General features: G+C 37.8%; 1 protein-coding gene across 10 annotated transcripts in view; it reads left to right on the top strand.

The window, feature by feature from the left end:
* MYO16 (myosin XVI) overlaps positions 1-17,511 on the top strand; it is a 365,514-nt gene that overhangs the window by 87,466 nt on the left and 260,537 nt on the right. For 9 of the 10 annotated variants that reach the window (XM_064407780.1, XM_064407778.1, XM_064407774.1 and 6 more), the window contains one exon: positions 11,633-11,896. In XM_064407780.1, the coding sequence (XP_064263850.1) occupies positions 11,671-11,896 (226 nt within the window). In that variant the 5' untranslated portion in view covers positions 11,633-11,670. Of the gene's footprint in view, positions 1-9,757; positions 9,777-11,632; positions 11,897-17,511 lie in introns of those variants that run through there. The other variant, XM_064407781.1, reaches the window with a different exon arrangement.

The following is a 17,511-nucleotide window of genomic DNA, read 5'->3' on the forward strand; positions in this document are numbered from 1 at the left end:
TTCCTTACTCAACAATCATTTTATGTAAAAGGAGAGACATTTTATATTCAGATTGCACATGAATTGAACAGCTTGTTTTTCAGTTGCTTTCCTTTCAACACAATTATTTGATTCTGTTAGCTGCAGTACTAATGTTAGTTGTAGAAATGGCATGTGTAAATCATATAGACATAGCTGTGAAAAGTAAAGCTTTTAGGGCAAACTAAATGACTTAATTCCTCTTAATCAGCAATGAATATTTAGATTTATTTTGTCTTGGAGTGACTTTTCTTTCTTGTGAGCAGTAATGTCTGAGTTGCAATAATAATTTCTGTTTGATTTCTATTTCAGTTTCTTCAACATCTGTAAAACCTGTTTGTATTCATCCAGTTATTTCTTCAGTAAAGGTGCCTGAAGATTTGTGTAGATTAGGAGTCCATCCTTTGGTACTGCTTTTTTTCAGTTGGTCAACTGAGATCAAGCTGTTCACTTTCTTCTTCTTTCTCTTCTTCCTCTTCTTTCTCTTCCTCTTTTTTGAATTATCAATCATACTTTAATTTGACCCAGAAAGGATATTGCTGCATGTGTTAACAATCAAATGTTATAATGCTGATCTTCACTTCAGTTTCTGTCCTACTGCAGCTGTCCTATAGTAGTATATGGCCACAAGTGTAATGCTGGATGGTAGATGTGGAAGGTGACCTTAGAGACTGTTGTAAACACTGGTGTCAGGAAAGCCACTAAGCCTGCTTTCATTTACACTTACCCGTGAATATCCAGCTCTCACTAGCAATCACCCGTGCTCTTCTAGCCTTAGCCAGACTCACCTAGGACATACCCAATAATTACCTCGCCAGTGCAAGGGAGAGAAGGTTTCCAGATGCCAGTGGCGTGGCTTTACGTGCTAGAAATGTTCAGGGATTGGCTCTTCACTTTACTGAGGGGTTCTTTTTACAGAGCTTTACAGGGTCATTTGGAAATTTCAGAACTAGTGAAGAAGCTGGCCTGTGTCAGAAACACAGAGCTGTTGTGCACATGTTGATGCTTTTGTGTGGCTGTCCACTCAGTACACCAAACAAGCAATTTTGTGATTTTACCTGTTAATCTCATCTGTATATGCTGTTTTTGTCTTTGTACACTGCCTAAATTTGCACTATATAAAATTCATTTTATTGTCCCATATTCTCTTCATTTTTATGGTATATAACCTTTCTTTTTCCCTTTCACTCTTTAAATTTCTGCTAACTTTTCTCTCCTTAGTCACTGCTTAGCTAAGCTATGCATATTTAATTCTTTTCATCTTTCCTCATAAATCAGTCCCTCGGGCCTCAAAACCATTTGTGGTAGTTTCTTTTGAACTGCTCCAATTTGACTGTCTAGAATTGAATGCAATATTCCAGATAAGTTGCCTTTCTGCAGAATGGAGGAGGGCCAGCTTCCAATCCTCTTGCTATTTGAAAACTGAGATGGCAGTCCCTTGATGTACACAGAACAGTGACCAAAGGCCTGCATATTAGCTCTGCTGCAGAATTTTTGTTAGCTCCACTGTGTGGTAAACTACTTTTCCATCTGCTTTTACTTTACAGTAATGTCTTTAAATTATTAGATTGTGTGTAGAACCACAGTTCACTTGGCATAGGATTTCCTTTCCTGTGTGCTTGCCAGTCCTTATGGCTAGGTCTGTGAACCACTGCTTCCTTTTTGACTTTTAACTCCCTATGATGTATGATACTCAATATCCTCTTTGTCTTGATTCACATAATGTTTTTATATATGCAGGTTTTTGCAAATTTTGATTTATGTGTTTTTCTTCTATGGTTTCTGTAATTCTTATGTGCTGTGTGACTCTTGAGCCCTGGCATATTTGCTGACTAAATAGTGATATCTGAGAATGTCTGTGATAAAAGAGTGGCCCCAGGTTTTGAAACAATCTGATTTTTTGCTTCTTTATTCAAGTAGTTGGTTGTTGCTCCTGCTGTTCAACTTTTTCAGTACACTTGAGGTATAGTGACTATAATTTTGGCTTCCTCTCACTGTGCACTAGTGTGTTAATTCACTTTCCCAAATTTCAGATTTACAAGTATTAACAACAGTCTTAGTGTTTTTCACTGTGTATTTGTTAAGTACCTGTGTAACAAAACTTTTATATCATACTGCGATGGCAGGAAGAATTTTCCAGTGCATCTCTTCCTTGGTGCAAGTGCTTCCCTTCTCTCTATCCTATACCTGAAAGTGTGGGCTAGTGATGCATGTGTTATTACATCTCCATTTAATGTACTGTAAGGAAATAACTGTTATTGTCAAAACTTAATTGTCACTTCATAAGTCTTGTATTGCTGTCAAATAAAGACAGCTAGGTCTGAGCAAGGACTAGAAGAAATTATGTTTTCTGGAGGACTTCTCATCTGTTTTTTCTTATCTTTCTTTATTGTCATTTGGCAAACCCAATTCTTCTTTGTTCTCATTCTGCCTTCTGATTTAGAGCTTCTAGAGTTTTACTTGCTCTTGGTGGGATTTACAGCAATTTAGATTCTTCAAATATGACCAAATATTCTGATGCTATCTCCTCACAGGCTTTGCAGGTGACAAGCATTAATTAATATATTATTGTAACAAATATACATTGCTTGCTTCTGAAAATGCCAAGTAAAAAGTGACATAAATTCATAGAGCCAAAAGTTGTAAGGTTTAGTGCAAACAGCCAATTTATTTTCTCTTCTAAGTTGTCTGTATATAGATATATATTAAAAATAAAAATGTGTTAGTGCAGACAGTGTTAATCAGATGACTGTTGTTTTCTGTTTGCTTTAAACTCTCTCTTCAGATCCTGACATAGGGACTTGGACTATTTCTTAAAAAAATAAATAAAAGCTTCTTTACCATTAAGCTTTGGGAAACATATAAGCATATTTTGCTTTGATCTTTCTAAGGAAACAAAGTCTTTGTGATTATGTTACTTGTGTATATGCATCTTGTGGGTTTTGTCCCCATGATAATTTCCAAATCCGTTACCCACTTGCAGGAAAATGTTTCAAAACCAGGTTAATTATGACATGATTTATTTAAAAAAGTGAGTACTACATTGCCTAGTAGTGTTGTACAACTATTTAATTATGCTTAGAAATTATAATGTGTCTTTTCTACCATATGGATGTCAGGTTTAGCTTACAAGCCATTATCTTGTCACACAAGGTACCGAGTAACGTCAAGTCTTGCAAGGAAATTTAAGCATGCTGCAAGTAAGTTTCTTCTTCTTGTTGTGCTGGTTTCAGGTGGGGTAGAGTTAATTTTCTTCGCAGTGTCTAGTAGAGGGCTTTGTTTTGGATTTGTGCTGGACTCAAGGCTGATAATATAGAGATGTTTTTGTTTTTGCTGAGGAGGGCTCACAGAGACAAGGGCTTTTCTGTTTTTTGTACAGCCACGGTGGGCAGGAGGTTGTTGGTGCATGGGAGGTTGAGAGGAGACAGCCAGGACAGGTGACCACACCTGACCAAAGGGATATTCCAGGTCACAGGACCTCATGCTTATAATAGAAAGTAGGGAGGAAGAAGGAGGAAGGGAGTGGTGTGTTTGTCTTCTCAAGCAACCATTGCACATGATGGGGTCCTGCTCTCCTGGAGACGGCTGAACACCTGCCAAACCATGGGAAGCAGTGAATTAATTTCTTTTTTCAGCTTTAGCTCTCCCTGTTAAACTGTATTTCAACCCATGAGTTCTATTTGACCCTTCCTGTCCTCTCCCCAGTCCTGCTGGTGGGGCAGTGACTGAGCTGCTGTGTGGGGTTTGGTGGCTGGAGTCAAACCACAGCGCTTGGGTGAAAAGCAATGCCATACACACTTTGTACCACTTACCTTCCTGCAAGCAAAAGATAAGGTGTTGGTGGGGCAAGCTTCAGAGACTGTATCTACACTTCATAAACAATGAAAGGCATTGGAGTGCTGATATTCTATAGCATTGTTATTTAGCTTGCTGGATCATTTTTGAAGTGTCCCTACTAGCTCTCTCTATGGCAAAGGCTATGGATGATACCTAGAGACTCCTCCCGAGAGGAGTCAGGACAGATGAAACACCCCCATATTGTGTGTCCTGTCTCCTGTGCAATCTTTCATCTATTTCAAAAAGCATTTATCCTCAAATACTGTTCCCTGCCTACATATACCCTCCTACTACTTACTACAGCATATATAAACACCAGGGTTTATGTTGTAAAACACCTTTCTCCTATGTTGCAGTGCAGTCTTCATTTTAGACACTGTGAAATTTAGAAGCCACAAAAATAGATAATTATATCTTAGAGCACAAGAGCTCAGCAAAATCAGTGGAGAACTAGGACTATATGCTGTGCTGTCTACATGTGTTTCATTTTTTCTGCATGAACTTTCACTAGTGAACATGAGCTGGTGTGAGACATTTAACTGACAAGCTTTGGTTTGTTTTTTTTGGGGTTTTTTTTTGTTTTGTTTTGGTTTTTTTTGGTCAGGGAATATTTATATCCTAAGTTTTGTGGCTGATTGCTGAAAAAAACTTACTTAAAGTCCAAAAAAGCAGTGTTTCAACCTGTTGTCTGAACACTCACTATTTAAAGAGGTTACAATAAAGTCCTGAATTTATCTTGAGCACAGACTTTCATCTCCAAAAATCCACCTGGCATATTATATGAGATGAATGGGTTAATGTGTTTTACTCATATCCCACACTCTGCAGTCTTTCCAGTTGGAAACTCCTGTGCTCCAGAGCAGACAATGCTGTCTTAGTTTGTTTCACAAAAGGTTCTGATGTTTACAGGAGAAATTACTTGAAACATGCTGTGGTTTATGGGAATCCAGACTAGCACCTTTGTCTCATCGTCCAAGGGAGTGCAGAGGAATAATGGCAGTAGAGAGAAGATGGGAAATAGCTTTACCAAAATAAACAGTATGAGCTTGACCAGATCATATATGTTCATTTTGCTTGCATTCCTGTAGTTTCTAGATGTGATCCACAGGTGAGGACTGCTGCTCTGGGGCAAACAGACTTTCAGACCATTCATACTTGTGAATTCTCTGTACATCAAAAACAGACAGAAGAAAATGAATTTTTGTGTTTCTAAAAAATGAGAAGAACCCCATACATATGTATTTGAAACCTGCGTTTCATTACACTGAAGGCTAATGTACAGGCAAGGAGTTTGACTGCATTTTTGAATAAGCTGGCAAACAGTTAATGAATTTTACCTAGAACATAAAATCTCCATATGTCACAGATTGCTGCATGGCATAAATCACAAATGACAGTGCAGAGCTCTCTGTTATATTTAATTAGGTATTATTCAGACTCTCTTCTATCACTACAATAGCAAGATCCCAAACTGGTTCATTCTTTGATTTAAATATAATAAATTTTTAGAAAATGCCAGTGAAACTTCACTGAATTGCTGATAGATAGATAATAGAGTCTGTTAGGAAGCTTGTAGAGTTGATAAATAACATCTGATAAGTAACTTTTCCTTGGTATCAAGCTGGAAATTGATTGCAGTTCCTACTTACCAGTCTAGTCACATCGAAAGGCTCTTGAAGAGCAGCATACAGGAGTAGGGTTTTATAAGAGAGTGGCTGCTTGAATGTGCTCAGGATTGCTCTTCAGCAAAGACAGAATTGGGTGTTAAGCAGAAATTGAGGAAGCTTTGTGTATCATGCCATTTAAGAGGCCTAACTTTCTAATTAGATCAAAAAGAAGCTCTGTGCAGCCAAGAATAGGAGAAGCACATCAGCTCCTTTACCGCAATGTAATTTATTCTCAGAAGACATAGCTTTAATTGAATTCTTTACATTCTTTACAAGGTAAATAGTTATACTGCTCCCTCATGATTATCTCCTTTGGGGTGGGAAGGGGAACCAAGAAAAGAGAAAAAGGATGAAGTCCATTGCTACAGTGAACAGATCCATTCTGACCTGATGGAAGGGTTTCAGCTGTGGAAGTCAGGCTGAGTGGTTGCAAGCACCATGCTTCATTCACAGCTTAATAAATGTAATGGAGAGGCTGTTCAAATGGTAAGTAATTTTCTCTGTGCTGAACAAAGGATTTTCAAATCCAAGTATGTTGATGCTGACCTTAATGTTTCAATTTGAGATGGATTTAACCTAAGCCAGCCTTTCCTGTGGCTGTTCTTACCCACATTTCTTTTGGAAACTGTAAGATCAGTAGAAAATACATAATAACTTTTGATTTCTGAAGAGAGCACCTGTAAAAAATGCATTGATCTGTGATTCAGACACAATGACTTCAGTTATGACTTCAGTAATATAGTATTTATAACACTTATTTCATATGAAATTTATCTCAGCTTCATAAATACTCATAAATTGTTATTTCTAATTCAACATAACAAATTTAAATAATATGCATTGTTAGTAGAAGAAAAAAACCACCTGGATAAAAAAATCATTATGCATAACAGCAAAGTGCATTACTGAAAGGGCCAGTGCTTAAATTTCTGGTCTGACTTCTGTTAGCCAGCATGGAGTGCACATTAATGTAGCTTTTTATACTGGATGAAGCTGCACTGATATACACCATCCATGTATCTGAATCTGTAAGTGCCAAAGCACTTGCTGCTCAATGCATGCCTTTCCCACATATCTTTGTTAGTACTGTGGTTATAGTTAGCTAGCCAGCTTTAAAAGTGTTGTACAATAGTGCTGTCTTTATTTATTTACAGAAAAAATGTCTTTTTTTATTTGCTGAATGAATGCTAATCTATTTAAACATTTATTGAAGTTGTTGAAATTTTTATCTTTCTGCAATTCAGGACAATTTCAGTTATCTAAATTAGAATGTAGATGTTTAATTGCAGTTGTGAAAATGGGCTGATGTCATATCTGTAGCAAGAATAGACCAAGATAGGGGCAAAGTGTCAGAGGACTCAAACTAAACACAGTATATATATATTTTGGATTTTTTTTAGTCTTTTTCCTTGAGTGAGATTAACCTGCCTAAAGACTATTTCTTTGGTTGCAGTATACATTCTCAGAATCTCAGATTACCATTTTTGCAGCTATTTTAAACCTTCTATATTTTGTTTCAATGCTATAAAGACTGTAGTCTTTCAAATACCTGGAACATTAATTATTCATTGTTTAAAATATCATAAAAATCAGCATGTTTGCATAAATAAAGATAAGAATGTCCTTTATTATTTTGAAATTTGTAATTTAAGGTGACAGTCCATGTCACCTTATTTGAGAGGCTTGCTGCATTAAGCAATGTCAACAGTTTTATTGTGTGCTTGCCTTTAATAAAAAGTCACATGCAACGTCAAAATACAGTAGGTCTGAGCAGAGAGGTGAGCCTGTGTGTGCATGTATGTAGGCATTCAGGTTTACTTTCTGGAAATGCTTCTGACCTGTGACATAATCATAAACCCCCAGAGACATATTCACCCCCATGTAATGTGAATTACCATCTGAGGTGCATTTTTTAGGATGAGTAGTCTCTTAATTTAAATGCCAGACCAAGTGACTAAAGTTAATAGATGTAAAGCCATAAGAAGCAGTATAAGGGAAACCTGCATCAATATGATTTCTGAAAAGAAATGGCAAAAATGTCCTTACATACTGTAAAGTGACTTGAGCTCAAATCATCTTCAGAAGATGGAAGAATATTTCTGTAACAGTACCCATTCTTCCTCTCTGTTTATGTCCCATCACCCTTCCTTTGCTCTTCATTTTGTTCAGGAGGTGGTGCTTGTAATGTCACAAAATATTCTTTCTCTCATCTTCACAGTGAGAACCAGTGACAATTCAAAGCAAACCATTCCTCTTTACTCAGAAATCTCTTGTTTATACAGGCAGGATCAAAACTGTAATTTGTCTTGTGATGTGGATGTCATACTCTCTGTGATTAAATTGCTACAATTTTATGAAACTGTTGTTTTAAAGCGGCAATTCTTCTCTTTCTTGTTGTTCATGGTGGTACCAGTCAATGAAGCAGCTCTTTGCTAGCAAGCATCATTGGAACATTTTTTTTCTTTCTTTTTTTTTTTTCCTGTTGGTTACAGTGGTAATGATTTCCTTTGTCCTGAACTAATAGTAATCAATGTAACATACTAAAAGTTTCTCTGGCTTTAATATGTCAGTGTTCTATAGAGATTTCTATATTGTGTGCTTATACAGAAGATGCAGACCTTAAAACTTTATGCATACTGACAATCATGTTTAATGTAGTCACTTTTGTCCAGAACATCCCATTAAATAAATAATAACCCAGTAAACCTTGCCAGCTTTTTCGTGGGAGACACTGCCAAGGTGTTCTCCAGTGCAGTCTGTCATGACCATCACAGTGGCCTTATTGAGTCCCTGCACATTAGTGTAATTTGTCATGCACTGAGCCAAGAACTGCATGAAATAATCCTCAAATCTGGTATCTTATGTCATGAGATACAAACTCTTAAGCAAATAGATTCAGACAACAACCTTTTTCCCTCCCCACAAATCCTTACCATGCTGCCCACTCAAAACCAGCTCTGTTTGGAATCATGTTTTCCATCTATCTTCTGCTGTTTAATGGGGGGGGGTCATACAGTGTTCTTGTACCAAATTAGTATGGCAGTTTGTGCCAGTCTTCCCATCTATGGGGAAGGAAAGGATGGACAGGCTTGCTGCACATGTTACTTTTTAAGAGGTTCTAATAGCTTTTTTTTTTTTTTTTAATCTAACTGTGGTTGAGTTGTCATTCTCTAAGCAGTAACTGTTTATATCCATCTAATAAATTCGTGGATTTTAGCAGCTCTTTTTTCCCTGGAGGGCTTCTTTACAGCTGAACCTGTTGCTGCTGTTGGCAATGCTCACTTAGGACAGAGTAGTTGTCATACTTCAAATGGGAGAGCTTAATCCTGGGAATTGAGTTGATAGAAACTTCGGGCAGTTCAAGTGCATATTTTCATGCCTGAGGCAGGCTAACCCTATACCTCAGTACAGGCTGGGAACTGATTGACTTGAGCTGCAACCCTGCTGAAGGATGTGCAGAGGTTACAGTGGACAGTGCTTAGTAGGACCACAGAGCAGAGCTCTGCCTGGTTCTAAAACTGGGACTCAGTGGTGCGTGCCTTAGAGATGAGTACCTGAAAGATTGATTCAGGCAGTTTGCCTTGTTTGCATTTATACTATGTTTCTTAATCTAGGCTTAATCTAATGAGGTTGCTGACCTGCAGCTGTTACACCCACAGTCAGATACTGATCTCATCTGGGATGTATCAGGTTCCAGATGTGCTCAGAAAAGAAATTTTATCTTTAATTCATTCATTCTCAGCTGAGACAGGTGACCAAATGGATCAAGAGTCCTTTTCTCAATTGGCCTGAACTGCTTTGTCTCTGGCCACACACTGGGAACTGCTATGTGAGGCCAAGGCCAGTTGTGGTAGTCAAGCCCTGTTCCTCATAGGGCAAATAGACAAAGACTCATACAAGCTGAAAGTCATTCCAGTGGAGAGGCAGAGGACGCTAAGCCAGGAGCATCCTTCCTGAAACTGGAATCTGCCTGTGAGAGAGCATCTTTGCTGTGCTGTGTTTGACCAAGACACTGAGCTGATTTGTTTGATTTCTTGCCTTGGAAGAGGAGAGCAGTGTGATGGCAAAGATGTCCTACAGCTTGCATCAGTCTCATTTGTGATATGGCAGCAAACACTACGAGTTCGTCCTAAGAACAGAGACCGCCCATGAGCTAAGCGGAGGAAAAGCAAAGATACCATTAAAGTCTTTGGGTAGCAGACAGTGCAGATTTACAGCTATGACTAAGATAGTAGCCACAGTTCTCAGCCTTAGGTGAGTTTTCAAAATGTAAACAGCAAGTTTAGTTGCAGTCTGTTGGAGCTCAAGTGTAGGTCTGCTCCTCCTTCCCTTCATAAAGGAGAAGGAATGAGCAGAGCAGGGGTGGGCTCCCAGCTGCAGGCAAAAATGGTTTAACACAATAAGCTGGTTTTCCCTCTGTGGCTATGAGCCTTGCTGGCAGTCATTATAGCCACATTTAGAAGTGTTAGCATATAAATTTAGGGTGTTACAAGCCAAAAGGCCTGTGTAGGCTAAAGGCTTGGCTGCTGAAATATTTTATACATAGCAGAACAATTCTAATAGCGAAGATTTGAAGTTTGCTTATTCTGCAGTCCTATAATGAGAAAAAGAAGATACAGTTGAAAACTACCTCAGACTGAGGAGGAGGATGATCTGAGTATGGCTCAGCTCTGGGATTGAGTGCTCTGAACACTGGGATTGAAACCAGGAATAAAGTTATATCTTCTGCAGTGTTACAGAGTTACCCATTCATTTCACTGTGTCTTCCAACAAGGAAATAAAAGAAATGAAACATATAATTTTTGCTATGAAATGAAACATATAATTTAAGGCCAAGTGGAAAATTTTGTTTTATACAGCAGGAGTTATTGCCGTTGACATACAAGAAGAAAGGGTTTGTGTTTTGCCTTAATGCAAGCCAATATGTGTTTCCAGTTTTTAGTTTGACAACTCATTTTCTTCTAACTAGAAGGGCATGCTAAGAAAAGAACAGAAATTATAGGAGAGAGTAGCCTATGTTAAAAATAATTGACTGAACTAGACTGGTAGAGTTGTATTCTATGTCTGCTTCTGTCATAGAATTTCCCAACAAGACACTCTGGGCACTTTTTGGATAAATGTGTCCTCCTCAGTTTGGAGAAGTCTGGGTTGAGACCATGGGTTGTAATTTATAGTGAATACATGTAATATTATATAATAATATTCACATTCAAGGAGTTGGGCAATAAAATTATCTGACAATCCATTTGCCTCATTTTGTAACATAAAAGTAAAAGTAAGTCGCAGCACTCAAGTCTCCTACAGTCTTTGGTCTTCGCTGTCAGTGGAAAATGGAACATATTTGAAAAAAACAGTGTTATTGCAATATCAGCAAAAATACTATATTTAATGGTAAAACCAAAAAAATTAATCTGACTTAAAGGAAGTGCTGTGAGTGGTTCAAAGACACATTTGTGATTGTTTCCACATTAAGATTTTAGTATCTGATTGTTTCATTAGAAGAATCAATTTTTATTTCTATACAATCAAAACATTTATAAAATTAGGAAAAAAATTATACACATGTTTAGAAATCTGAAATGACTAATGTTTTTAAAGAGGTAGTTAGTTACCTGAGTGCCCGCTGCATGCTAATGAACTCATTAAAATTATGATATGATGCTTTTTCTTCTCACTGAATACAGGAATTTGCCAACCTACACAAGATGAAAATGCATAAAAATGAGGCATGGGCATCAAAGTAGCATTAGTCTTCATAGCAGTTTCTTGTTTGTAAGCAAGTGCTAGCCACTTGAATTTTATTGAAATATTTCAATATTTTTCCCATCTCGCATTTGAACTTTCAACCTTCTTTCTATTCACATTTGTTCATATGAACTGAGCCAGCTTTGAAAAAATGCATCAGTAATTTAATGGAATGAGTTGTGTTATTTTCAAAATGTAAATGATAATGACATAGACTACATAGACTCTATGTAGTCAGCCTTGGTCGAGTAGGAGGAGCTTACATGATGCACTTGCACATGGTTAGAACAACAACATAATTGGTGGAGGTTTCATGGCACATTTGAAAGCAAGATCTAAATTTGCTTTTGTTTAATTCCTTGCAGGCTGTTTCCAGCTATGTAATGTTTTTCGGACCCATGAGATGGAAATTGAGCAGTGCTTGCTGGAGTCCCTCCCCCTGGGCCAGCGGCAGCGGCTGGTCAAGCGCATGCGCTGTGACCAAATAAAGGCGTACTACGAGCGAGAGAAAGCTCTCCAGAAACGGGAGGGCTACGGGAAGAAGCTGAAACATGGAAAGAATCAACGAGTTTGTTTTCATCTTGCTGATATGATACAGGATGCCATCATACGCCATGATGATAAAGAAGGTACATATTCATGTTGTATGATATTTTCCTTTGTACAGTAAAAGTTTCAGAGGAAAAGCTTTCTTGTTCTGCTCATCTATCTCTAAGTAAAATACAAAATACTAATAATAAAGTGATTGTATTGATTAAATATGCAGGCATGTATTGCATACAACACGTTGCAACTTCTCACTGAAATGAATAAAGTGTGGTGAGTAAACCTTCAGAAACATAATTTATTTTGAGATAATATTAGCTAATATATTTCAAAACAAGTAAGGACTATGAATCTATGATTACACCTGGCCTCTTACTTACATGTGCCATAGAATTTGACACAAGTTACTTTGAAAATTAGGTTCTCATTTTTAGTCAAAATTTGGGGTAAGGTATGCTGCTGCTGTTAGTGACATTGGCGTTTCTAGGGCAAGGAAACTGTGTTGACCCATAGTCACACCAGATAGAAGGTCATCTTTCTGCTTGTAAAATTATGTTTATTTCTTTTTGAAATATGTAACCACACTTTAGTGTTCTTTTTTTATTTTCCTGGCATTGTGTGAATCCCTGGTGCAGCTGATAGTAACCTGAGGAATTTGTAATTTACTCCTCAGAAGTGAACCAAACCTTGCAGTAAGAGTCTCCCAACTTTTAGAAGTCCCCAGAAATCCCCATACTGTTGTGTGGTTGGGAGGAATATAAGAAAAGAACTGATGCAGTGTTATTGGCAACTCGTTTGCAAAGAGTTTAAGCAGTTTTCTGTAATCACATTAGTGTAAAAAGAGGACACTAAGACAGACACACATCATGCAAAGAACTTTGCAAGATTCTCCTAAATTTTATCAGTTTGATTGTGTATGCCTTTTTTACTCACTCCTGAATTTTCATTTTATTGTGCATTTGATCTACTATTGCTTATCACTCTGGTATAGTACTACATATTTAGATCTTTAGAATGAATGAATCAAAAAGCTCTTCTTTTAAAGTGAGTGCACAGGGCATAATTTATAACTAAATAATAAATAAAATTCACAATTTTTCGCTCTCCTGCTTCTTCCTAGCAGGAATTATAAACAACAATCTTCCTCCATGTTCCCATAGCTCCAGCTTTCTTTAAAAACCAAGCAAAACACTAGATATGTGTGGATAGTTATAATGTAGGACAATAGAGATAGTGGTGAAGGTAGTCTCACCCCTAAGGAGTTACAGCTGTGCTAATTATCAAGAATGAAGAACAAGCCTGCCCTTAATAGGCCACAGCTGGATCCAATCAGGAGGGGTGTTATAAAAGAGCAGGTTGGCTGGGTGAGATGGAGTTTGTTGGTTGTGCAGACTAGCTGTGAGGAGCTGCTCATGAGGAATCATCAAGAAGGTATGAAGTTTTTGCAACAAGATGGCAACAGATATGGCTTTTAACATTCTGTAAAATTCAGATACCTGAGGCTAGTTTTGACATTTACACTGAAGAAATGTAGATTGCTTGTTGCAGTGGTGGAAGGGCATCAGAAGTATTTTGTGTTACTTATACTTGGCCTTGAGCTGCACCTGAATCCGAATATAAAGTTCAGCAGGTACTAAAACTGAATAATGTAAGTAGAAAGGGAAGATATCTCCGGCAGAGGGAAGTGGATGAAAACCAGGAATGTTTTCCTGGTTTTCCAATGCACTACTTGAAACAGATAAAACAGGTCCCCAGAAGCAAGGAGATCAAATAGCCCACAGATAACGTAGTCCTGAATTTGTTGCCTGTGGTTCTTTCCCAGGACTATGAAAATGTGTGATTGTTGTCTTTAGGTAGCTTGGGGACCTGCAAGTGCCTGTTTATTGTGTTTTTAGCCAAATGTTTCTGGAACCCGTTTGCTTTGGAGTGAAAAATGCTGTATTAAGAATTGTTATCATTAAAAAAAAAAAAAACAATCCCAGAACAAGAACAACAACAAAGTTTAAACTCACAGACACGAAAGCTGGTTTCCTACTATTGTTGCTGAATGGAATATACAACTATGACTCTAGTGAATATATGTACATTAGAATTTCTGTTCAATTAGACATATTTTTTTGTAATATATATCTCACTCATTTGCTGTGTTTGGTTGTTTTTTATGGAGCTTGTAATGTAGATTCCTTTCAGGCAAAATAGTACTGGAGGATGTGGTCTGGAAGTACAGCTAGTGCCCAAAACAGTAATGAGCTTTCAGTTCATAAGGCTCAGCTAGACAGAACCTGCAGTAATCCCATGGAAGTAATGGGATATAGCTGGGGAAGTTGGGCTTTTGGTACAACCTGTTTATCTTCTCCATTTAATAATATTTTACAATGTGCTCAAAAATCAACAGCTTTGGATAGGTGTAAAGGACAGCTAAGAAAGGAGTTTTGCAGTTCTATAAATGAAATGCAAAAAAAAAGTGTAGTATAGAACATGGAAAGAGGGCATAACAAGGGGATAGAAGTAGTTGTCCAAGTGAAGTCCAGGGGTTCAGTTTTTCTGAAGTATCATAAATTATTATAGATTGGACAACACATTTTGAAGTGGTGAGTTGTAGTTCTGGTTTGGTACATGAGATAAATTGGATACCATTAATACATATAGAAAGATGAATTTGTAATGTGGCTGGTGCAGAGACATTTCACAATTGAGTCTGGTCAGAATTTCACTCTTACAAATTCATTGTCTTTGTTATTCATGAAAAATCTTCTCCAAAATTACTATAGCAGCTGCTACTGTGCACAAAAAGCATTCCTGTTACTGCATGCTGACAGGAGTGACCATTAGTTTGCTCTAAAATTAATTTTAGAACTAGCTTTGAGAAATTTTTACTGGTGACCTGCTTTGTATCAAATTTAGGAATTAAATATATGCTCATTTGATTTCTCAATAAGTTAAAAATTAGTGAAATTATGTATCTTTGGTCTTTTTTATTATTTTTAAAATTATTATTAGTAACTGTTCTTTAGTATTTTATCTGACCCAGGAAGATTGAAGGGGAAACCTCCTTCTCTGTCTCCTTGAAGCATCCTGTAGTTTCTCTGTTTTAAAGCAATATGTTTTTACTGCTGTTGATGGGCCACATCCACTCACGTTACTAGCAGTGAGCATTTTGGGAGATCTTGCAACTATTATTCTCAGTGTTGACATGTATAGAAGCAGAAGCTGATGAATGAGTGCACTGGTTTTTGACACTGATTTTGTACATCTTTACTGCTGGCAAGGGAATACCTCTTGTTAATTTTCCTTTAAATACTATCTATATATTTTTCTCCTGTGTGATATTAAATCCCTAATAAAAATGCACAGCAGAAAATTTGTCTTGCTGGCATCAGTCATATAAATGTACCGCAAAATGGGAGAGGTAGCCGAGGAGGCTTGTGCAACCCATTCCTTCCCACTGTGAGCTAGGTATGCTTGCACCTACATGTGGCATTGCCATGTGGACCCAGGTCTTTTCTAGTGCACACACAAATCATACATCGGTATTTGCTGAGCCTGCACATCAGCTGAGTCTCATCTACAAGCGATTAAGAAATTAACCCAGCGCTCAGGAAATAAACTGAGCCAGTCTGAGTTTCTGCTTCAAATACAAGGTAGTCACACAGATCCTTAGCATTTGGGCCTCTTGAGAATAAGGGGTATGCATCCTTCCCGAGGCAAAGGTGCAGTTGTTGACACTGACAGCTCTTAGAAACAGTGGCTGTTTTGAAAGATGTGCTTTTTGGAACGTGAGCTGATAGACAATCTTGCTACAATGAAAACAGTAGCTGAAAGTGATGTGACAGCTCTGTACCTGAAATCTAACATAGGGGAAACTAAAGGACTGGCTTTAGTTTCTGTAATATTTTGGTAGATTTTGTAACCCACCTTCTCAGTCATCCTGCAGAATTACTCATTATGTAGGATTGTCAGAAAATCTTTGTACTTAGTAAGTATCTTTTGTTGTAAAATCTCTCCGTTGTGATGCAGTCATGATGTGTACCATAAAGTCTGCAGGGCTGGCAGGTGGTGCTAGGTCAGGGTACAAAGTGCAGAGAGCCATCAAATTCAGTGTGGAGACAAAAGAGGTAGTTCTGTGAAAATCAGCATTACAAAAGGGAAATGCAGATTCCCTAAACCTATTTAAAGCCCATTTCATCCTTCTGATGAGCAATATGCTCATCTGTGGCAGCATTGTGATTCTAAATAGCAGCAACACCACAGTGAGTGTGTGTTAGCATAATGCTGAGTCTCTAGTAATCATTCTTTGTCGTTTTGTAGTGACTCTGTTTTAGTCAGTCCTCCTCAATTCTCCCAGAGCTTTTTCCTAACCCTGCAGAGTGGCAGGTATGACTTTGCCTTCAGAGACAGAATGTTGGGATATGATGGCTGGGGATAGTCTTACTCTCCCTTTTCTCCCCAGGGTATGTCAGGAAAAGGTGATTTAAAAAGAAAAGAATACCAATATCCTACTTTTCCTGTAGTATTCACTGCCAAGGCAGGCCTCCCGGGACTGGGTCCCCAGCTGCAGAGCAGTTTCACAGTGTAGGAAAGGAAACAAATCCTCTCTCGCTTCCCTTCCTCTGATGCCAGTATCTCTCTACCTGTTTGAAAGATGTAATATTATTGTGGTATTGGTAGTGTCAGGATATTTGAAAGGCTTGGCATAATCAGTATATTGGAAGGGTTTAGTACCATTAGTTATTTTAATGAGTGCTGTATAATGCACCATGTTATGATAAATTTCAGTTATGTTAATTAAAAGGGTGTGTAAGTGAGCATAAAAGGGGGTACAGGTGGGGCTGGTGCTGAACTGTAATTTGCATCTGAACAACTTTGGGCTATAAAGAGGGCTCAGGGGAGGGAACCAAAATCTATTCAGAAGAAGAATATATCTTTAATTTAAGGTGGCAGATGAGTTGACCTTTAGTTTTCACTAAGAGAATGTGTCAGAGGTGTTATACTACTCCTTCCTATTCATGGAAAAAAGATAGACATAATCTGAAACAGAAAACTGAGGCTGAAACTGATCAGAAATAAACCAATTTTTTATTATTTCCTTGCATTGTTTTCAAATCTTCTAACCAACTTCTATTTTTGCATTCTATTACATTAGGTTTGGTTATGCCTTACTGTCCTTTTTCCAGTAGCAACAGCGTGGCTGGTTACATACAAGATGTTCTGCAAAACAGTGGATTGCACTGACTGTGTCTGACAAACATCTTGGGGCAAACTTACTGATCCTCAACAATCAGTTTTAACATTGCCAGAAGTATTTTTGAGAAGCTGGAAGAAGCAGGATGGGCAGTAGTGACAGGGTGGTGAGAGCAAGGTTCCATCATGTGATACCTGTTGTCAGGCAACAGTGTGTAACATAGACTCTTCCTGGCAAACACCTTTATAATTAAGAATAATGGAAACATATTCTGGTAGCCTGTCTGCTGTTGGGATTCTGACTTTCAGAAAACCTTTTTTAGATGTTTGATGATACCTTCACTTGTCAAACGGATTGCAAGCAGCCTTTATGATTTTTACTATTGCATGTTCAGGGATGAATGGTGAGAAAGCAAGGCTCTGAGCATGGCAATGCCTGGTTTTTAAAATTCACTAAACCCTTGGATGAGGATTGTGTTTTTGTGTGCCAAAATTTCAGAGGAATTCTTGCTACTAG

This window comes from Passer domesticus, chromosome 2 (genome assembly GCF_036417665.1).
Source record: "Passer domesticus isolate bPasDom1 chromosome 2, bPasDom1.hap1, whole genome shotgun sequence".
Taxonomy (NCBI): Eukaryota; Metazoa; Chordata; class Aves; order Passeriformes; family Passeridae; genus Passer; species Passer domesticus.